We start from the raw sequence: 21,622 nt of genomic DNA on the forward strand, positions 1-21,622 counted from the left end.
CTTTCCCTTTCACAATTAATCATCTTTTCTTCCACACCTTCCCTCTAAAGGATTATTCCCCCTAGCTTTAGAACATTTGACAGTAATTCATACAATTTCATCTTCCTAGCTTTCAAAACATTATCCTGCCCTTGCTTAGCTCTTTAAACCACTGTTCTTTCTTCTTCAAAATTGGTTAACAGTATTTTTGCCCTTCTCTTTGCCAGAAGATGCTATCTAGACAGAAAGACTTCTGTAGTGCAATTTAGTTTCTTTGCTTTAATCAAACTTTTAAATGTAAAGCTAGATATTTAAGTTCTTAGGGTAACGAATACCTGTCAAAACTAGCAATATGGTCATATCTAACATTTAGGAGGTTTGGATCCTAAGATTTCATTGTTCATTCTTTTGACCCTAGAACCTGTAACCTGGATCATCAGAACCAAGCCCGAAATTGAGAAAGCCTAACTACATCGCCAGCGCCGGCAGAGGAAACGCTTTCAAAATATGTCATTCATCTTTACATTTGAAAGCAGTCTATCCATACATCCTCTATAAACATCATTAAATATTGGCGCTTGGGATTTCAGTCATGTGAGGTAAGCTTTCCAATTTATAGGCAAAAAGGGGTGGGCAAAGGAACCTGTTTTTCTTAAATTTATTTTTCAAAATCAAAACAGCCAGTTTGATTACATCTGAGTGTGAAGTTGCCATTTGTCACGCATCTTTTAGCAAGCCGCCTAGCGCATTAAATTAACCGACTCTAGCCAAATCAGGTTTAAGAAGCGTTTCCCGTGCCTACAGTGACAAACGAGTTACCAGACGTCCTTAAGCAGACTGTCAAACTTTTATGTTTACTCGTCTTAAATACAGAAGGGAAAGGTTGCCTAGCGCGGAGTCAGGTCTGTCTGGCAGAAAGGAGCTGGACGCTCACCTGGGTACGACACCCGCGGGTCTTTCCCGGTCTCCTCGCTGGGGGAGGGGACGGACCTCTCCAGACCTTTGTCCTCGGGATCCAGGGGTGAGGGCGACTTTCGGGGGCGGGGGGTCGTGCAGCAAGAGCCTGCACCCCAAGAAACCACATACCGGTTTTGATCTCGTTATCTGCCCAGGCTTAATCTTTCTGGGGACCCTCCAGTTCGGGGAGAGGGGTGGTTCCCCTAAACCCCCGCAGGGACTGGGGAAGATGACGACCGACCGCCCAAGACCGACAGGCCAGGCTTTGCCAGCGGGACCCCACAGCAGCAGCTCCCGCCCGGGCTCGCTCGGTGGGCAGGGCCGGGGTGATCGCGGGCCGCAGACCCGGTTCCGCCCGGGGCCCGCCCGCGCCCGCACCGCCCCCGTGAGGCCGAGCAGGGACGCTGCCCCGTGGCGGCGGCGGCGGCGGCGGCGGCGGCGGCGGCTCCGCGGCGCGCCGGCCCGGGCGGGGGTATTCCGCCCCGTGCCCCCTCTTTTGCGCTCTCGCTCCAGTGCGGCGGGAGAGCCCGCGGAGCCGGGGAGGGAGCGAGGGAAGGGGTGGAGGTGCGGGGGGAGGCCGGAGGGGCGGGTCCTGCCTGGGGGCCCATCCCTCCTCCCCTCGGCTGGGCTCCGTGGCGGCGGCGGCGGCTCCATTCCCCCTCCTCCTCCCCCGGGAGCGGCGGCGGCGGCCGGGCCGGGGCCCCAGCGCGGGCCGGGAGGGGGACGGCGGAGGAGTCGCGGAAGGAGGCCGCGCTCCGCTCCCCAGGCCGCGCCGATCTGCTCGGCGGCCGGCCCGCCGGCGCCCAGGGGCCCCGCACGGTGGGGCCGGGCCGGTGGCTGAGGTAATGGGGGCGGCAGTGGGGCCGCGCCGAACGGGGGCGGGAGTAGCGGGGCCTACGGGGACCAGCGATTGCGCGGGGTGGGGTCCGGGGGAAGCGGAGGGTTTCGCGAGCGGGGTGGGGGTGGCGCGAAAACTCTGCCCCGGAGCGAGGGTGGCGGCGGGGAAGGTGAAGGCGGGCGGGGGGGGGGGTGGCTGAAAGGCGAGGACCCCCTCCCGCAACCGCCATCTTGTCTCCCCCCCCCGGTTCTGGTAGCCGAGCTGCCAAGCCCCGCCCCCGCCACGCTGTCCAATTGGCTGGGCCAGAGGAGAGTCCCGCCCCCTGTGGGGGTCCCTTGGCCTCCCTGTTCCCTATGATGGGCATGTCAGGCGGCCAATAGGCGCTCACCTCTCTGCCCGGCTCCTTCGCTGGCGCTCGCTTTCTGTGAGGCTAGGACTCCCGCGTCAGAGAGTCTCTGGTGCGCTCGCCCTCCCCTGTGGAGAGGAGATGTTATTTCCCTCCTTTCTCCTGCTTGGAGGTTGAAGATTCTTCTGCAAGACGTGCCCCTTCGAGAGGCAGGGACCTTGACTGCGCTCTTCCCTTGTCTCTTCAGTGTTTTGTGTGGAGCGCAGCGGGTCCAGTCTAATTGCAGAAACTCAGTCTTGGGGCATCCGGCTGGGGTGGGCGAGCAGGGGCGCAGGGGTTGCTGAGAACATCTCGGAGGGTATTTTCGAGGTACGTATCTGGGAGGAGCGGTGGAGGCTGAGAAAACTCCTCCCAGAAGAAGGCTGTTGTAGACTGTCAGCCCACTGTGGGCGACTCTCCCCGCTCCCCGCCTCCTTCCTCCCTGCAGGGCTGGCTGCGCTAGGCAGCCTGAGCCACTCCGGAGCATCCCGGGAGGCAGAAGGTGGGAGGAAGAGTGTAGAGTGGCGTGACTAAACTGTTGAAAGTTGGTATTGAAGTTTGATGTTCTGCATTCTCTCTCTCGGGGATTTGGGCACCTGGCTGTAATCCCAGCGCACTCAGGAGGCCGAGGCAGGAGGGTCACTGCAGATTCGAGGCCAGCTTGGGCTCCATAGTGAGTTCAAGACCAGCCTGAACTACATTATAGGACTCTGCCTCAAGAATTTTTTTTTTTTTTTAAGAAGCAAAAACCAAAACCCAACTCTTCTACTGCCTCCTTGCCTTTGGAGGGCGACAATAAAGCAGGTCTATTGGCCCAGGCTGCCTCCAGCGGATTGGGAACCTCCTTCCCTGCCTGGCACCCACCATTCCTCAGCCACGTTGTTTGGTTTGTTTCAGTCACACTTAGGATTCGAAAGCCTTTTTTGTTGTTGTTGGGGATTGAACTCAGGACCTGGCGAGGCAGGCGCGGTGCCACTGAGCCAAATTCCTGGCCCAGAAGACCTTTTAAGTAAGAATGTTAAGCCAGGCTTGGTGGCGCACACCTGTGATCCCAGGACTTCGAGGCTGAGGCAGGAGGATTGTGAATTCAAGGCCAGCCTTGACTACATAGAAAGACCCTGCTTCAACTCCCTCCCTGCCCCCCCCAAAGTCAGGATGTTAGTAGCACCTTATTAACAAGTAGCAACCTTTAAGAGGTAGATTTTAGTTTGTTGTTGTTGTTGTTTTTGGTACCGGGGATTGAACTCAGGACCTTGCGCCTGGGAGGCAGGCTCTGGAACCACTGAGCTAAAGCCCCAGCCCCAAGAGGTATATTCTATTGAGGGAGTACAGAGGCACAGAGAGCTTGAGATTGAGACTTTTTCCAGGTCACATGAAGCCAAGATGAGAACCTAGATTGCCCAAGAGCGTCTTTTTGTACCAGACTGGGGCATCCCTGTGGTGTTCTTATGTCTCCGTGAGAGGAGTGGAACGGATCAGAGGGTCTGGCTGCAGACAGTAGCTTTATCACTTACTGACTTCCCTTCGAGTGACACATTTTTGAACTTGTTTCTTCATGTTGTAAAAGGGATTATTATTATTATTTTTTTTGGTACCAGGGATGGAACTCAGGACCTTGCGCTCCCAAGGCAGGCGCTGGAACCACTGAGCTAAATCCCCAGCCCCAAAAGCCACCTAGTTAGAGCTTTGCATCCATTCTTTTTTTTTTTTGGTACTGGGGATTGAACTCGGGTCCTTGAGCTTGCGCAGCAGGCGGCGAAACCACTGAGCTAAATCCCCGGCAAAAGGGAGATGACAATATGTGTACTGTTTCCCAAGGGAGTTGTGAAAAATATTAAAAGGGCTTTGTAGTTTGTTAACTATGCTAAGTTACTGTCTCCACTTTAAGTAAAGATGGTAGATCCTGCAACCAAGGTGACAAACTGTTTTTCTCTGTGAAATCCTCTCTGTTCATACCTTTCTGAGTCTCTGGCCACATTGTGGGGCACCGTATCCCCAAAAGTCTTTCTGGTGATTGTGGCTTTGATAACCACCTACCACAGCTCAGTAGCTCATCATAATTCCCTCCATCCAGAGAATGAGGTAGAAAACTTTAAGGCTTTCTCTGTGCTGGACAGGGGCTGCCTAGATGTATGTATTTTGGGAGAGAGAGATTTTTTGAGATAACAATGAATTGAGAGTTTACCTTGATTCTGCTCCAGTTGTCTTGGCTTTTAGTCCAGTGAGGATCCCAGACCGGCCACTTGCAGAGTTCTCAGTTTCTGCTTGGAAATGTGCTAGCCATTTATCCTAGATGCTGCTTTTTGCAGGAAATACCCTGTATACTCTAGTTTGAAGCCCTTAGACCACATGTGATAGGCATTTCAGATGCCTTAACCATGGGCAGGGCCTAGAGAGAGGGGTTCTCATGGTGAGATGGGTTGGGACAGGGCCCCAGTCTTGCAAAGTTTTGATCTCTTGGGGACCAGTGTTAATATACAGCACTTAGAAGTGGCTGCTCTTCTTGTTTTTTTCTGTTCCTTTTTTATTCTTTCCCCTCTTCTCCCTTCCCTTCCTTTTCTCCCCTCCTTTCCTTTTTCTTCCTCCCCTCCCTCCCTCTCTCTCTCTCCATCTTTTTTTTTTGAGGCAGGGTCTCGCTATGTAGTTCACACTGGCCTTGAACTCACTATATAGACCAAACTCATGGCAATCCTCTTGCCTCAGCCTTCCAGGTGCTGGGATTATAGGCACATGCCACCATGCCCAGCCTCTCCATCTTTTTTTGTTTTTTGGTACCAGGGATTGAACTCGGGTCCTTGCGCTTGCAAGGCAGGCAGCGAAACCACTGAGTTAAATCCCCGGCCCACGTTAGGTCTTTCTTTATGTCCGGTTGTAAGGATCTCTTTACTTTTGTATCCCTTTAGTTATCAGATAGAGCTCCTTGAGGACAGGGATCCCAAGTGTTGGATTTCTCCTTCCATTCACCTAGTACTTACTTAGTACTTACCTAAGGAGCTAGGCATCTCTCCAGGTATGAGGGATATATTGGTGAACAGGCAGGCAAAAGTCCTCAACTCCATGGAGCTTACCTTCTAGCAGAAGGAAGCCAAAATAAACCTTAGTGAATTACATAGCGTGGTAGAAGATGGTGTGACAGTGAAAAATAGAGCAGGATGTGAGGTCCATTGCTGACGGAGGAGAGGGAGTCGCAGTTTTAGATGGAGTACTCAGAGAAGGTCTCCCTGGGAGGTGTTTGTGGAAAGACTCAAAGCAGAAGCTGTGTGGGTGCCTGAGGGCAGGCTGTGGAGGCTGAGGGAGCAGGCGTCCTCTGTGGCCATTCCGTCAGATGGAATGGCGAGCAGATATGGCGTATGTGAGCGTCCAGCTCAGTCTCCTGGCTTTCACCCCTCAGGCTTGTCTCCTGGCTTCCCAGGTGCCATGAGGAAGCCCCGCCGGAAGTTGCGGCAGAATGCCGAGGGCCGGCGTTCGCCATCCCCCTACAGTCTCAAGTGCTCCCCGACCCGAGAGACGCTGACGTATGCCCAGGCCCAGCGGATTGTCGAGGTGGACATTGATGGACGCCTGCACCGTATCAGCATCTATGACCCGCTCAAGATCATCACTGAGGATGAGCTGACTGCTCAGGACATCACCGAATGCAACAGTAACAAGGAAAACAGTGAGCAGCCTCAGTTCCCTGGCAAGTCCAAGAAACCCTCATCCAAGGGCAAAAAGAAGGAGTCCTGCTCCAAGCATGCGTCCGGCGCCTCCTTCCATCTCCCACAGCCCAGCTTCCGCGTGGTGGATGCAGGCAGCCAGCCGGAAGCGCCTCCGCTGCCCGCCGCCTATTACCGCTACATCGAGAAGCCACCTGAAGACCTGGACGCGGAGGTGGAGTACGACATGGATGAGGAGGACCTGGCCTGGCTGGACATGGTGAACGAGAAGCGGCGCGCAGATGGGTACAGTTCAGTGTCAGCGGACACCTTCGAGCTCCTCGTAGACCGGCTGGAGAAGGAGTCGTACCTGGAGAGTCGCAGCAGTGGGGCCCAGCAGTCGCTCGTTGACGAGGACGCCTTCTGCTGCGTCTGCCTGGACGACGAGTGCCACAACAGCAACGTCATCCTCTTCTGTGACATCTGCAACCTGGCTGTGCACCAGGAATGCTACGGTGTCCCCTACATCCCCGAGGGCCAGTGGCTGTGCCGCTGCTGCCTGCAGTCTCCCTCCCGGCCTGTGGATTGTGTCCTCTGCCCCAATAAGGGTGGTGCCTTCAAACAGACCAGCGATGGGCAGTGGGCCCACGTAGTGTGTGCCATCTGGATCCCTGAAGTCTGCTTCGCCAACACTGTGTTCCTGGAGCCTATCGAGGGCATCGACAACATCCCACCCGCCCGCTGGAAGCTGACCTGCTATATCTGCAAGCAGAAGGGGCTGGGCGCAGCCATCCAGTGCCATAAAGTGAACTGCTACACAGCCTTCCACGTGACATGCGCACAGCGGGCTGGGCTCTTCATGAAGATCGAGCCCATGCGGGAGACCAGCCTCAATGGCACCATCTTCACAGTGCGCAAAACCGCCTACTGTGCGGCCCACTCCCCGCCCAGCACCGCCACTGCCAGGAGGAAGGGCGACTCCCCCAGAAGCCTCAGCGAGGCAGGGGACCAAGATGGGCTGAAGGAGGGTGGGGGAGGGGAGGAAGAAGAGGGAGAAGTGGCGGAAGAGGAGCAGGAAGGCCAAGGCGGAGTGGGCAGCCCCCCCAAGGCAGGGCCCAAGAAGAACAAGGTGAAGCAAAAGATGAAGAAGGAGCCAGAGGAAGCAGGCCGAGACACACCTTCCACCGTCCCTGCTGTCACTGTGTCACAGATACCCTCTCACAGGTGAGGCCTGCCCGGGAGGGCTCTTCAGAGTTTCTTTTTCATTTGGTTGTGGCCCTGGGAAGGTTTGGGCCCTTCCCCAAATGTGGCTGATAGATATCTATACCCTTCTGTGCTCTAAATGTAGACGTCTCTTTTGGAGCCTGGGCTTATCTGCCCTGTTTGTGATTTTGATAGTGCCGGCAGGGTAATGTGTTTCCTTTGGCTTAGGGTGAAACAAAACATTTAAATTGCTTGGAAACTCAGGTGACAAGCTATTTTAGGCAGCCACATTCTGAGGCTGAGGCAGGAGGATCACCACTAGTTTGAGGCCAGTCTGGGCTACACAGTGAGTTCAAGGCCAGTCTGAACCACTAGTGAGACTGTCTCAAAAAAGAAATGTCTCAGACAGTGTTTTTCAGCAAGGCACCAAGTGGCATTTTGGACAGGATAATTCATCTGCTAGAACTGTCCCATGCATTTCTTACCTCCCCTCCCATTAGCTGATCTTTGTGACAATGACAAACACTCCCAAATAGTTCCCAGAAAGCCCCAGGGGGATAGAACTATTCCTGATAAGGAACCACCTGTCTGGGGCTTGACACATCTGCCAACAAGCTCCGTCCTGTGTATGACAGGGACTGTGTGTGAGGGAGTGGTGGTGTGGGGAGAATGTTTCATTCCTTCTTTGATAAAGCTTTAGACTTAGGGGCTGGGTAACCAAGCCACCTGGGCCCCGCTGAGTCTGCAGAGAGATCATTGTACCTGTTTCAAACTCAGTGAAGGAAGTGGAGCTGATGGAGGGATGGGAGCTGGGCAGAGGCGAGAGTCAGGGAAGATGTTCCAGGAGAGGTCATCTCAAGGGCGATTCCCTAGCAGGTGTGCAGTGTTAGAGCAGGAGCACTGTTGGCGATTGTTCATCTAATGTAGTCCTTGCACCTTCTCCCACATCCCCAGATGAAGAAACCACGGCCACAGGAGGTAAAGTTACTCCTTTATTCATTCGACGAGATATTTATCGAGCACTTACTACATGCCACATTCTGTTCTAAGGGTAGGGACCAGGTGGAAAGTAACAGGCCCTGGACCCAGCTGAGGCTTCTGCTGCCTCTCTGGGCTATGCTCTTGCTCTCTGGCTCTCTTGCAGGGAAGGTTAGGGAGAAAGGAGTACGGGAAGGTGGCAGGGAACCAGCTGTAGGGGTGGGGAGTAGGAAGCCAGATGTGCAGGCTGGGAAGAAGACAGGGAGACCAGCGTGGGAGGCTCTTGTGTGCCGTGGCTCAGATGAGAATTTTGGTGACTCTGAATGTGTCTTTTAGACACAGAGCTGTTCTGGCTGCCTCTCTCCTGAGCTGTGTCTCCACTTCGTCCTCATCTGTACAGTCGCTGTGCCCCAGGGTGGAGTCCGGATGTCCTGTCTGCTCCTCTAGATCCCTCTCCTGGGGACAGGCTGAGCTGGCCAAGAACAGACAGACAGACCTATCACTTGGGACTGTGTCATCCAAACTGCTCTCAGCCGTCGTTGATTTGTGAATGAACCCTTCACATAGAATTGTGAGAAATAAATGCGAGAGTATAAATAAAGCACTTAGCACAGTGGCTGGCAGATAGTAAGTGCTCAATAAATGGTGGCTGCTGCTGCTGCTATTTTTTTATTATTATTCTTTTCCCTACTTGCACAAATGCTGTCGGAACCCTCCATGGCCAAGAGGTATAGTGGGAGGGGGGCTGCCTGCATCTGGGCAGGTGTGCTTGGCATGGGTATGGATGGGGATCTGTCCTTTGGGGAAAGGCCCAGGCCTTGATTTTGGAAGCTTGGCTTTGGGGCAGGAATGTGTGACCAGAGGTGAAGAGAGTCCTGCCCAGTGTGCCCATCCTTCCCAGGTCCTGTCTGTCTCGATTAGCCAAATTTATCTTCTTTGCAGCGGACTGGGGGAAGAGATAGAAGCAGAGGGAATACCATAGGAGCCCTAAGGCCTGGCTTACCCTGTGGATAACCAGTGTGGGGATGCACCATAGCAGAGCAATCATAGATTTCAGATCCCGCTCAGAACCTGCCCTCTTATTGGCTACATTCATTGCTCTGACAAGTAATTGAATCACTGACCCTAAGCTGTCTTCCCATCTTTTGCAATGTAGGAATAATACTCCTCTTTTAGTATGTGTGTTAGGATGGAGATTATGTGCTCTCTTAATTCCTTTTTTACCCTTTTCCCTATCCCCCAGGTGTTATTTAATAGCTTAAACCCTGACCCTAAGACTTCTCTTTTGGCTAAGTTTTCAGATCCTCCATTCTCTTACACCTTTAGATCCATTTTTTTTTTTTTCAATTTGGATCCAAATTAGATAATATCTTTAAGCAGCTGAGATTTTTATGATGAAAAGCCAGAGGTCAAACAACTGTAAGGGGTTGCATCTGGGATCAGAAAACAATAATTTGATGTATGTTTTCTTTCCAGCCTGGTTGTAAGCCACCCCCCAATCCCACCCCCGCCTTGGTGGGAATTGTCAGCTACAGGAGGCAGGAAATAGTGGCCCCATTTTCCATAGCTTACTCAAGTTCCTGTTACCTTTTGCTGCCTTTATGAAGAGAAAGGTGGGGGAGTTGGAGTGCAGGCTTGTTTCATAGAATGAAGGGGTCCAGGACCACAGGAAACAGAGGTTCTAGGAGAGGGTTCTTCTGGAGGGTCAGGGCTACAAGATAGGAGGTGGAAAACCAAGTGAAGTACCTCTTGCTGCATCTGAGCTGCTTAACTTTGCTGTCCTTTTCAAGGCTTTCTCTGAGGTGAGGCGTTTGGCCATTTTATTCTGTCTTTCTCTGGGTAGGGTTCAGAAATGAACCAGGCTCTGGATAGGAGGCATGGGCCGTCATCTCGGCTGCCCACTGACCCTGTCTTTCACTTCCCTGTGCCTCTACTCAAGGTTGAACAAGATCTGTAGTGGTCTCTCCTTTCAGAGGAAAAACCAGTTCATGCAGCGGCTTCACAACTACTGGCTGTTGAAGCGGCAGGCGCGGAATGGCGTTCCTCTCATCCGGCGCCTACATTCCCACTTGCAGTCCCAGAGAAACGCTGAGCAGGTAGGTGCAGTGGTGAGCGGAGGCTGGTGGAGGGAGGTGGAGAGTAGAGGAGGAGGCAGGGCTGCCACCTGTCCCCAAGCCCTCTGCAGAACCTTTGCCTATAGGGGGCCACCCCTCTCTCTGGGTGACCCATCCCAGGAACAACCTCCACCACTACAGAGGTCTTCAGAGCCGGTAGCAGCCCTTTCTGGGTGGGAGGCTTGACTGAGGAGCAGTCCTGGGCTCAAATGGAGAGCCAGCCCAGCTTCCCTGTGTAGAGGGAAATTGCTCCAGATATGGCAGAAAGGCCAAAGACCTGGGCTGCTACACTGCGTGTATTAGAAAAAAAAAAACAACTCTCTTTTCTCAAGACACTAAACTGCCATCTGCCAAAAACTGTGTCATAGTAAATACACAAATTTATGATCTTAGTCGTGAGGCACAGCCTGTCCAGTTGTGGTGGCCATTAGCATCTGGAGTTGCTGTATGTTTAATGTTTTTTGTTCCTAATTTCCCTTCTATTTTTCTTTTTTTTTTTTGGTGCCAGGGATCGAACTCAGGTCCTTGCGCTTGCGTGGCAGGCGGTGGAACCACTGAGCTAAATCCCCGGCGCTCCCTTCTGTTTTTCATATCTTCAGTTCTCTGTCCTCCTTCACCTGCTGCGTTACTTGTCTTTAAATCTGTCCACACTGCTGCTCCAGAGAAGAAGTGAGCCTTTACGAGACTCGGTGCCTTGAACATTCCATCTCAAATTGCCTTTGCTTTTGTAACTAAGCTTCCGAAGGGCAGACCTTTATCTGGTCCCCCTTGAACCTTCTGGTCCATGTGCCTTCCTGAAGCCTCCCCTAAAACATCAGCGACCTCCTCCCAGCACGTCTTTCCTCAGATTGTCACCATATTGAGTGTCCAGGTACAGTTGACGTTACCTGTCACCGAGACTAAGAGCTTCTGTGTGACACCATTTCCCACTTTTGTCCCCATGAGTGCACCCTGGGCTGGGCTGATCCTACTTCTTGCTCTTTGAACATTCCCTACAGCTTCACTGCCTGCTCATTTGCTTGGAAAACATGGCCGCTGTCATAATTGAATATAACTGTGTAGCGATAGCTCCTGGTTTTGTTCTTAGCCTTTTTTCTGCCTTCTGTCCCTCTGGGTTATTTCCATGTGGATGCTGTTACCTTTAACTGGGTCCTGAAACCCGAATCCATTATCTTACTCTTAGTAAACTCTCCCCTATTCTTTTGGCAGACCCTTCTCCCTTCCAACCTCTTATCAAGGGGTCCCCACCTGGGAGTGGCTTTTGATTCTTCCTCCCCGTAATGGGTCACAGTTAATCATCCCCAGGCTGTTTTGAGGGATTTATCAGTATGGTCCTTTGTTCCATTCTGCAGCTACCCAGCCTCCCCAGGGCCCCGGAATCTCAGCAGTAGAGTTCTAGGTGATCATCGGCTTCTAATTCTTTCTTTGTTCTGCAGCTGGTACTGTCTGTCGTTTCCTTTTCCAGAATTTACTCTTCCGCTCCAGGCAGGCTGAGTCCAGACTCTTTTGCCTGGCATTTGAGGCTTGTTACCAGCCGGATCCTGGGGCTTTGTGGCTTTCGTAGCTGTCCAGCTTCTCTGCTCTGGCCAGCCCATTTTGCTCACTAAGCAGACCCATTAATTCTGCGTCCGCGTTTCTGCCCATCTTGGCCTGTTAGTTCGAGAAGAGGCCTTGCTTCTTGCTTTTGCCTATTCGTGTCTACCGTTGTAGACAGTGGATCTCCACTCTCCGGAGATTGCTTTCCCCTGGAAGCATTGCCTACTCAAGCCCTTTCTCTATTTTGTATCCTCTCATCATTTTACATTCCGTTTACATGATCAGTTTTTATGTTATTATTCTAATAGGTGCTTGTATTTCATACCCTGGGGCTTCCTTCTCCCGATGACAACTCTTCTAGGACAGCATCCACAGCTTTTTGTTGTTTTTACCAAAGTATGTTCGAGCGCATAGTACAAGTTAATAGAAAAAACAATTGCTTTGTTTTGTAGCCAAGTCAAAGCTCTAGGGTAAGATTCTTTCCACCCCTGAGGTGTCTATTAGTTTTCCTCTGAAATCCCCTGCAGCCCTGGGGCCACAGAGGAGCCGGGTGTCCTGGGAGGTAGGTGGAAGGAGTCCCAGCCCCTCTCCAGCAGCCTTGCTGTGTTGCAGTGAAGAAATGTTACAAGCCATGAGACAGGCTAGAGGAAGGGCCGGGGAGTAGAGGGCGTGGGTGAGAGAGCCTGGGTCAAGGAAGGAGATAGGATTCCTAGCTGCAGAAGCTGGCTGAGGCTGGAACAGGGAGAGGACTTTGAGCAGGACGGAGGCTCCTAGCTCCTCCTTCTCTGGCCTCCTGCAGCGAGAGCAAGACGAGAAGACGAGTGCAGTGAAGGAAGAGCTGAAATACTGGCAGAAGCTCCGGCATGACTTGGAGCGGGCGCGGCTGCTGATTGAGCTGATTCGGAAGAGAGAAAAGCTCAAGCGGGAGCAGGTAAGGAGCAGCCCCCGCCCCCGGGCTCTTGTTCAAGGTCATTTTCTCCCACTCTTCGTGTGGAGACCCAGGAGCCCCTGCCTGGTGCCAGCTTTCTTTCCCCTTTTCTGCCCAGCTCTACAGGCTTCAAGGTCTGCCCACTCCTCCGTAGGTGTGGTTTTGTGGTTCAGCATAAGCTTGATACCCTAAGCCTGCACCCGTTCCTAGGGTTTCTGATTGAGAAAGTTTCCAGGGGAGGTAGCCTTGAGTGTCTTGCAGAGCTTCTTAGGCTGTTCTAATGGGCATTGCTGTTTGAGAAGCTGTGGCCCGGGAGCTCCTGAGGGTTCTCACATGGCCCTTAGACACTTCCGGTCTTAAATCATTTGAAGTGTCTAACCTCAGTTCAGGGAGGTTCTCTGCCCCCGAGCTTGGGAACTGATGATCTCTTGATGCCTCCATATCCCCATCTGTAATCCGGGGCTAATGAAGGCCTTCGTTTGTGAAGATTAGATGACTCTGTGTAAGGAGAAAGAGCGCCGGACAGTGGCGGGTGGTCAGTTGCTGTCATTATTGTTTCCACTGAGGTTCTTGGTGTTTGTTGTAGTGCTCTGCACATGACAGAGAGCGAGTACTGTTAACTGAATGGATGGCACCAGAACTGTTCTCTTTGGTCCAGGAATAGCAGCTGTTACTCACATGCTCCAGAGGCCTGGGTTAAAAATGTTCCTTTTTCTCTTTTTCCATCCCTGTATCACTGTTCAGCTCTAACCCAAGTCCTTCTCCAGCAGGTTGAGAGCCTTGAGTATCCACCTCCAGTCGTGGGCAGCCCTCAATCATACTTAGTGTGGGTGCCATCAAAGGCATCCTGTGACCTTCTCCTAGGTTCAGAGTCAGTGCCACCACAGGCCTGGACCCATAGCCAACTTCTCCTCCTGTCTCTGGTTCTTTTTTTTTTTTTTTTTTTCGGTACCGGGGATCAAACTCAGGACCTTGCGCTTTCGAGGCAGTGGAACCACTGAGCTAAATCCCTGGCCGGCTTGTTTTGATGTGGCCTCGAAGCAGGAACTTTTTGTAGTCTAATTCACGGTTTCCCAGCTGTTTCTCATGCAGGCACACATGGAGAGTAACATCTAACCAGCAACCACCGTAAACGTGAGGCTGTCAGGGGCTCTGGTCACCATAGGCTGAGCCAGGCCCTCTGTGTGCTGATGGGACCAGGGTCTCAGAGCCCCTTATGGGAGATTCTGACCAAGGCACATTTGACTTTATCTGTATGCTCCTTGTCTGAGTCAGACCTCAGTCAGTCAGGTTCAAATGCTGTCTGTATTTCCTAGCCAGGTGACCTTAGACGGGAACGCCATCGTTTTCTAAATGGCAGGTTCCATATTTGTAAAATGGGCTAGTAATTTCTCTTTCAGAGCTATTGTGGTGGTCACCTGAGGTAAAACAAGTAGAGAAACACTGTGATATATCGATTAAGAGCATTCATGGATTCGCTGCCTGCTATGCAAGCACAAGGACCTGAGTTCGATCCCCAGTACCAAAAAAAAAAAAAAGAGCATTCATGGAGCCAGGGCCTCTGGGACTGAATCTGACCTCTGCCCCTTATTAGCTGTGTGACCTTCGGCCAGTTGCTTAGTCTCTCTGTGCCTCTTTGTGCTTCTTCTTTTTAAAATACCTCATCTGTACCTGCTTCAAACATTCACTTGTATTACATAAAGTGGTTAAAACATTACCTGATACTTAGTATGGATTATGGCAGTGTTAATAAGTCTTGGTATGAGGCTTGATACCTAGAAAGCAGTCACAAAATGGCAGCTGTTTTTGTTTGTCTTCTCTTGCTTCTCTTGGTAAATATCACAGACTGAGTAATTTGTAAAGAGAAGAGCTTTACTTAAAATGGCCCATGATCCTGGAGGCCGGCCGGAGAGTCCAAGTCCAGATCAGGGGAGGGCCCTTGTGCTGCATGGCCTCCGGTGAGACAGCAGGAGGGTGGGGAACAGGCCTCCCCAGCCGGACTGGACAGCGGAGCCCCCAGCACTCCCTGAGCAGCTTTGGGCCTGGTGTGGAGACTCCGCCCAGGGCTGGGGCATGTCATGGCGCTGCTACCTCCTCTGTCTCAGCTGCGGGCTGCGGGTGGGTGAGAGCTCCCGTGGCAGTCAGCTCAGTACCCTGTGGAAATTTGTGACCATGATTGATGGCAGTCAAGTTCTGGAGAAGGACTTTCAGTGGCCTGTAGCAGGGATGCCCTGGTCACCTCCCGCCTCCCCCCAGGTCAAGGTCCAGCAGGCCGCCATGGAGCTGGAGCTGATGCCCTTCAATGTGCTGCTGAGGACCACCCTGGACCTGCTGCAGGAGAAGGATCCTGCACACATCTTTGCGGAACCTGTCAACCTGAGTGAGGCAAGTTCCCCTGAATTCCCAAGGGGTACCCCCTGAACTAGAAACAGAGTCATTGGAGGCCAGGAGGGGGTGGGCCATGGGGAGCACAGAACTGAGTGGGTGTGGTGTCCAGCGAGGCCAGGAGAGCTGGCTGAGGTGAGGGGCACCAGGAGGCTGTGTGGGCCAAGACCCCAAGGCTGCGAGTGAGGCGAGCATGGCAACACCTGGGAGTGGGAGGCCAAGAGTGCCGGAGAAGGGTGCGCTTGTTTGGCTAGTAAATGGTTGTTGTAATTGTACAGGTGTTATATGTTTAGGTTCCAGATTACCTGGAATTCATATCCAAGCCAATGGATTTTTCTACTATGAGGCGGAAGCTGGAGTCCCACCTGTACTGCACCTTGGAGGAGTTTGAGGAGGACTTTAACCTTATAGTTACCAACTGCATGAAGTATAATGCTAAAGACACAATTTTCCACCGAGCAGCTGTCCGCTTGCGGGACCTGGGAGGGGCCATCCTACGGCACGCCCGGCGGCAGGCAGAGAACGTCGGCTATGACCCCGAGAGGGGCACCCACCTGCCGGAATCACCCAAATTAGAAGACTTTTACCGCTTCTCCTGGGAAGACGGTGAGAAGTCTGGACGGGTGGGAGGAGAGGGACCAGGAAAAAGCACAGGGACAGAGCCCAGAGAGCCAGGGACGAGGGGTAGGCCGCGGACTCCGGAAGCCGGTAGGCACAGACTGGGGTCTGTCGGCCTGTGGCTGGGGTAGTTCCAAGGTTAAAGTGGAGCCAGGCTACTGAGTACTTTGAGTGGTAGGAAAGGGGAGTCAGGTGCTGCCGTCTAAGAAAGCTAAGGGGTCTTCCTCTCCTGGATCCCCTCAGTGTGGCCTGGAGCGTGGGGCAGGGGGAGTACAATGCTGGTGTGCGTGGGCCTCATTCAGAAGAGTGCAGGCAGAGGAGCAGAAACACCGACTTGCCTCCAAGCCCACACTGCCTGCCCCACTCTCTGCTTTTCCACGGCAGCAGCAAAGCAGTCACTCAGGCCGGGGTTGCCAAGCTTCTCATGCCTGCTCCATGGAACCCTAATCGCGACTGTCAACTGCTTCCTGCAGATGTTTCCCACACTCTGACCTTGTTCCCCCATGGCTGCCTTCTGGAAAGTGGTGTCACAGGGCCAAGGACCCGCAGTGATGCTGCTGGAAGCCACTGGGCGGGCATTCCAGGAGAGTCTTTTGCATCCGAAGGACTCAGTCCCTTTCCCTTGCCTTGGGCTGGACAGGTCCTTCAGCCCCTTCTGTCCTTCCTTCTCCCTGGCAGTGGACAACATCCTCATCCCAGAGAACCGGGCCCATTTGTCCCCAGAGGTGCAGCTGAAGGAGCTGCTGGAGAAACTGGATGTGGTGAGTGCCATGCGGTCCAGCGGGGCCCGCACCCGCCGCGTCCGCCTGCTGCGCCGGGAGATCAACACCCTTCGGCAGAAGCTGGCACAGCCGCTGCCACTACCACAGCCACCCTCACTGACTAAGACTGTGTCCAATGGAGAGCTGCCCGCAGGGCCCCGGGGGGATGCAGCTGTGCTGGAGCAGGTCCTGCAGGAGGAGCTGGAAGATGATGGGGACAGAGGTAAGAGAGAGGCATGGGTGGCAGGATGCCAGGGAGGTGGGGGGAGAGAGGCCAGGCCGAGGTTTCCTGGGAGTGCCCTTCCCCACATTGAGGGGGCTTGGAAGCCCTTGGAAGAGTCACCCTTCTATATCATGCTTAGGGGATGATATTAAGAACATATAGTAATCAGTAAGAGAACAAAATGTATCTGTCAGAGTAGAAGTTGGCTGTTATAGGAGACTGGGCACCCGATGGCCCCTGATGGGAATGTTTAGTTGCTGAATGGTGGGGAGTTCAGGGAGTTTCAGGTGCCAGAGCCCAACAGCTGTTTACTAGTCACTTAATGAAATCTTACAGTATTTTGCACCTGATATAGCTGTGTTGAGCATTCCAGTTAAATATCAGCCTGCTTTCTACCACCATGGAGAGAGTAGGCCCTTAGAGCAGGTTAGGTTGGGGCGCCGAGGTTCAGCAGGGAGGAAAAGACCCTACACATGGCCTGGATGCTGGAGCTGCCTCATGATTTTGACCTCAGCTGGCCGAGTACAGGCAGAGAGGCCGGGCTGCAAGAGTGGCTGGGGACATGATCCCCAGAAATCCAGGAGCCTTTCAGCTGAGCTGTTCGCATCCTTCTCTGAGGACGGAATTGTCACCCTTGTCCCTGCCTTTGGATCTGAGCCTAGGCCTTAGAAGGGCTTGTCACCCACACAGTCCCAAAGCTTGGGAGTTATTTCTGGTAGGCAGGGGTCCAAATTGCAGGAAGTGGTCCATTTTGTTTTAGATTGGCAGGGAATGGGTGGGTACTTGGCTTACATTTGGCATTGGAGGCTTTGTGTCTATCTGTGACTCTTCCCAGCTTGCCATGTGGCAGCCAACATGCTGTTTGTGTCCCACTTGTAGGCTGCAGGGCAGCCATGCCCAGTGGACCAGCTGTCAACAGCACCCCTAGGGCGGTGATGGTGAACCTTTCAGAGCTTTTGGTGGTAGAAACAGCCTCCTGTGGCACATGTGCCATAGGTTTGCCACCGCTGCCCTCGGGATTTCCTGTCTCACTTCTCAGAGATTCAGATGGGGTGGCCTGGGCTGTGTTTTGGAAGTCTCAGTTCTTTAAAGTTTCAAGGAGTTGGGCAGGCAGACAGGTTGGAGCACCATTAATTTAAACCGATTGGGTCTCAGTTTTCCAAGTCTGTGCATTTATTCTTCCTCCCCTCTTTACTTACTCTCACTTGGGTAATGTGAAACAAAATCGATGGCAGATGAGAAGACACTCGAGTGCAGTGAGAATCGTGGGCCACTCATCTGCCGAGCTGAGATATAGCCAGTTATCCATGAAGCAGGTGGCTTTCTCAGGTGTAGAGTGATGGTTTGTGACCTTCACTTCATTAGACTCGCTTGGTATTTAGTTTCAGTTGGTCTGGGTCTCTGTAAGCATTAGGATTTTTCGGTAGCTTCCTAGGTGGTTCTCATATATAACTAGAGTGGAGAAATACTTCTCAGTGCAGGTGAAACTTCACCTTACTTTCTCTTCGCCTTATGTCAAAGACCTGAGCTGCGTCCCGAGCCATAAGGCAGCCCACGCTTTCAGTCTGTGGTTCTCAGTGTCGGTATCTGGCTTGTGAGGGCAGACTCCTTCTAAAATGTTCAAGCAGGCTCTCTTTTTCTCTAACAGATGACTCCAAACTGCCTCCCCCACCAACCCTAGAGCCCACTGGGCCTGCACCGTCTTTGTCTGAGCAAGAATCCCCCCCGGATCCCCCCACCCTGAAACCCATCAGTGATAGCAAACCTCCAAGCCGATTCCTAAAGCCCAGAAAAGTAGAAGAAGATGAGCTCTTGGAGAAATCACCTCTGCAGCTAGGGAGCGAGCCCTTGCAACACTTGCTCAGTGACAACAGCAGCAACAGACTGTCTCTGATGGCCCCCGACAGCCTTGCCGATGCCCCACTCAGTGGCGTGGGGCGTCGCACATCGGTTCTGTTCAGGAAGGCCAAGAATGGGGTCAAGCTCCAGAGGAGCCCGGACAGGGCCTTGGAGAACGGCGAGGACCACGGTTCGGCGGGCTCTCCGGCCTCTCCTGCCAGCACTGAGGATGAGCACCATTCCCGGAAGCGGCCGAGGAGCAGGAGCGGTAGTGAGAGCGAGGGGGAGAGGTCCCCACAGCAGGAGGAAGAGACAGGTGACCCTGCCTGTACTTCTCTCGCTACTTCTCATCTGCTTTTCCGCTTTGCCTTGCCAGCCGGCGCCTTCCCCAGTGGGCCACCTCCCTAGTGGCCTCCGGGGGTGCCAGTGGTAGCATTGGGGGGTCTGTAGCTTGCATTTGGGCCTGGCACATGAGCCATGGCCTGGGGAAGCAGGGGAAGTGGGTGCTTTCAGCGCCCGGGGTGTGTCCGTGGCCCTTTTGGCTTCTGAGGGGATGTAGGTTGTATGTGATGACACGGTTCCTACCTTCATTTTAGTTCATTCGTCAGATACTTACATCAGGTATTATCTTAGGTGCAGTGAACAAAACAGGCAAAAATCTCTCTTAGAGGGGAACTAGACCTAAAGCAAATGAAATATTTTGTTTGTTTTTTTGGTACCGGGGATCAAACTTGGGACCTTGCGTTTGTGAGACGGGCAGCAGAACCACTGAGCTAAATCCCTGGCCCAATGAAATATTTTATATTAGTAGCTTTGGAGAAAAATCCAGCAGGAAGGGGGGAATAGGGTGTGCTGGGGTGATCAGGGAGGTGACCTTTGAATCAAGATCTGAAGGAGCTGAAGGCATGAGCGGTTTGTGTATCTAGGGGGGCATATACTGCAAGAAGATAGATTAGCAAGCTGCAGCCCTGGGGGTGGGATCGAGCCTGCCGTCCAAGGAGCAGCAAGGGACCCAGTGTATTGTGGCCAGGTGTAGAGGTGGTGGGAGCAGGTGAGTGGGTAACGGGGTCTGGACTTCCATGTCCAGCCCAAGCTGGTCACTGGGGATCTGGGACTCAAAGTAAGTCTGATTCAGCTCCAGCTCCGGAAGCGGCACATCTAGTAGGGAAACAAGGTTGTCTCACATGGCCCAGAGAAATCTCCACACACTGCAGGAGCTGTTCAGGGAACCTGAGCTGAAGGGGCTGGGAAGGCTTCCCAAGGAGGGGTGAGCTGGCCAGAGGAATTGGGGGTGCCAGCCTTGAGCCATGCTGCGTGGGTGAGTCGGGCTCTCAGGGCTCCATGGGGGAAGCAAGTGCCAGGCAGAGGAGTTAGTCTTGCCGGGATAGGGAAGGTCAGCTTGCTTGGCTGGGATGGGTTACTGTTGGCTCTTACTCCTCGTGTTTTTCTTTCTCTTTTTGGGGGTTAGGATCTCACTGTCAGTTCAGGCTGGCCTCGAACTCACAGCGATCTCCCTGCCTCAGCCTCCCGAGTGCTGGGAGCACCTCATGTTTCTGTCACATGCTTTTATGTGTCCAGCACGTGCTTTTTTTTGCTTTGTACCTCGACAGTGCATTCCCTTCCCATCTGGCCCAAACTTGCCTCTGTGAGGCCAGAAGGTCGGTGGATAGAGAGGCAAGAGCTTGAGGCCTGGGGCTAAGTTCAGACTGCAACTTCTTCTGAGCTGTGTAACCTGGAGAAAAGTAATTCGCTGCTCTGAGCTTGTTTCCTCATTTCTGATATGAAACTAGCAGTAGCTACCTTGTAGGGCTCTAAGGAATGGGAAGCGGTCTCTACCAAGCCCTCGGCATATAGCAGTTATTGTCGTCCACAATATCTGCCTGAGCCAGACAGCTAAAAATGCAAGCTCCTCTGTTGGGAGCTGAGTGTGGCCAGCAGGCCCATCCTGCCCGAGGGCGCTGCCGCCTGGGGTCCTGCGGGAACCTGCTCCTCCCTGCCGTCACCCAGGAACACTTCCACACAACCTTAGCTGACTCACAAAAACAAGTGTAGATTTTTTCCAGGCCAGGCAGGGAGGCCCAGCAGCTTTAGTGGTCTAAATCGAGGTCACAATGCGAGAGGCCAGGCCCGGTCTGGCACGGCAGCTGGGCGCTGATGCCTGCTCTCCCAGGTGTGACTGACTCTGCAGCCAGTGGTGCAAAGGTCAAGGTGCCTGTTAGGCTCTCCATCGGGCACCAGGCCCAGGAGTGTGGGACTCGGGACGCGGGACGCAGAAAGGTCGTGTCCCAGGTTGGCCGGCTCACCCGACTCAGGAGGCTCCTGTGTAAACAGACTCTCTCGCTCACGCTGCATGGCATCGTCCACAAGGACAGAGGCAAAAGAAGCCAAGGCTTAGTGCAGAAAAGGGACCAGTATTTCAAGGCCCAGTCTAGAACCGGGTTCCAACTCCCTGTCCTGGGGATGCCCAGCTGCTCTGGCTCTCCTGAAAAGCACGCCATCCTCGGCTCGGACTGCCACCCTGAGGTGGCCCGGGTGTGGTCCGCACGGAGCCCCTATCGTGCCCCAGCCTCTCCTGACACCATCCCCAGAGAATGGGGCCAGCTGTTCCCAGCTGTTCAGTAGTGCTTATCTGAACAGGCAAGGCCCGTGGGCTCCTCCCCTGGCGGAGACTCCCTGGTAATTGAGCAGGGTTTCACATTAGAAGCAGATCGGGGACTTTTGAGTCCGAGGGTGAGGAAGCCTCAGTATTTTCCTCTGTAGCCAAATGCCAGGAGCCAGAGTCAGCCGAACTAGTAAAAAGCTGGGAAGGGCAATGGAGTGTCTGCTCATGGCTGGAGCCAGCAGTGCTCCCCCACCTTGTCTCTGTCCGCTTCCCTCCTCCACCCGCTTCTCAAGGGCAGGAACAGCTCCTCGGCCTGCGCCCTGCTCGAACTGTGCACAGGCTCACACTGTGTGTCCTTGGCAGGTGTGACCAACGGCTTTGGAAAGCACACGGAAAGTGGGTCTGACTCAGAATGTAGCTTGGGTCTCAGTGGCGGCCTGGCATTCGACGCCTGCAGGTAAGGACCCTTGTACTCAAAGCTTTGTCAGCAGTCACCACCTCTCCCTCACCAAGCGTCTTCCTTCTTAGCTTGGTTCTCACCCTGCTACTTCCTGAGGCTTCTGGTCTATACCTGGGGTCCCCTAGGAAACTGGGTGACCCTTGTCTCCCAGGTCTGCTCCTGCTAACAGGAGCTGTGCTGT

General features: G+C 53.4%; 2 protein-coding genes across 9 annotated transcripts in view; one reads left to right on the plus strand and one right to left on the minus strand.

The window, feature by feature from the left end:
* Window positions 1-2,003, minus strand: part of LOC106009533 (uncharacterized) — a 32,983-nt gene extending 30,980 nt beyond the window's left edge. The window contains exons 1-2 of the mRNA XM_087184389.1: window positions 1,998-2,003; window positions 914-1,830 (exon numbers count right to left, since the gene is read on the minus strand). Of these exons, the coding sequence (XP_087040515.1) occupies window positions 914-1,830; window positions 1,998-2,003 (923 nt within the window). The remainder of the gene's footprint in view (window positions 1-913; window positions 1,831-1,997) is intronic.
* The window catches only part of Brpf3 (bromodomain and PHD finger containing 3), a 34,595-nt gene continuing 13,828 nt past the window's right edge, over window positions 856-21,622 (plus strand). For 2 of the 8 annotated variants that reach the window (XM_021259932.2, XM_021259929.2), the window contains exons 1-9: window positions 856-917; window positions 5,551-7,018; window positions 9,915-10,071; window positions 12,425-12,556; window positions 14,810-14,938; window positions 15,232-15,544; window positions 16,235-16,540; window positions 18,189-18,695; window positions 21,345-21,438. In XM_021259932.2, coding sequence (XP_021115591.1) covers window positions 5,577-7,018; window positions 9,915-10,071; window positions 12,425-12,556; window positions 14,810-14,938; window positions 15,232-15,544; window positions 16,235-16,540; window positions 18,189-18,695; window positions 21,345-21,438 — 3,080 coding nt within the window. In that variant the 5' untranslated portion in view covers window positions 856-917; window positions 5,551-5,576. The other 6 variants (XM_004846689.4, XM_087184434.1, XM_004846690.3 and 3 more) reach the window with 6 other exon arrangements.

The sequence above is a fragment of the Heterocephalus glaber genome, unplaced genomic scaffold, assembly GCF_053883595.1.
Source record: "Heterocephalus glaber isolate CG9 unplaced genomic scaffold, H.glaber_assembly_v1.0 deba00001497, whole genome shotgun sequence".
In the NCBI taxonomy this organism is placed as follows: domain Eukaryota; kingdom Metazoa; phylum Chordata; class Mammalia; order Rodentia; family Bathyergidae; genus Heterocephalus; species Heterocephalus glaber.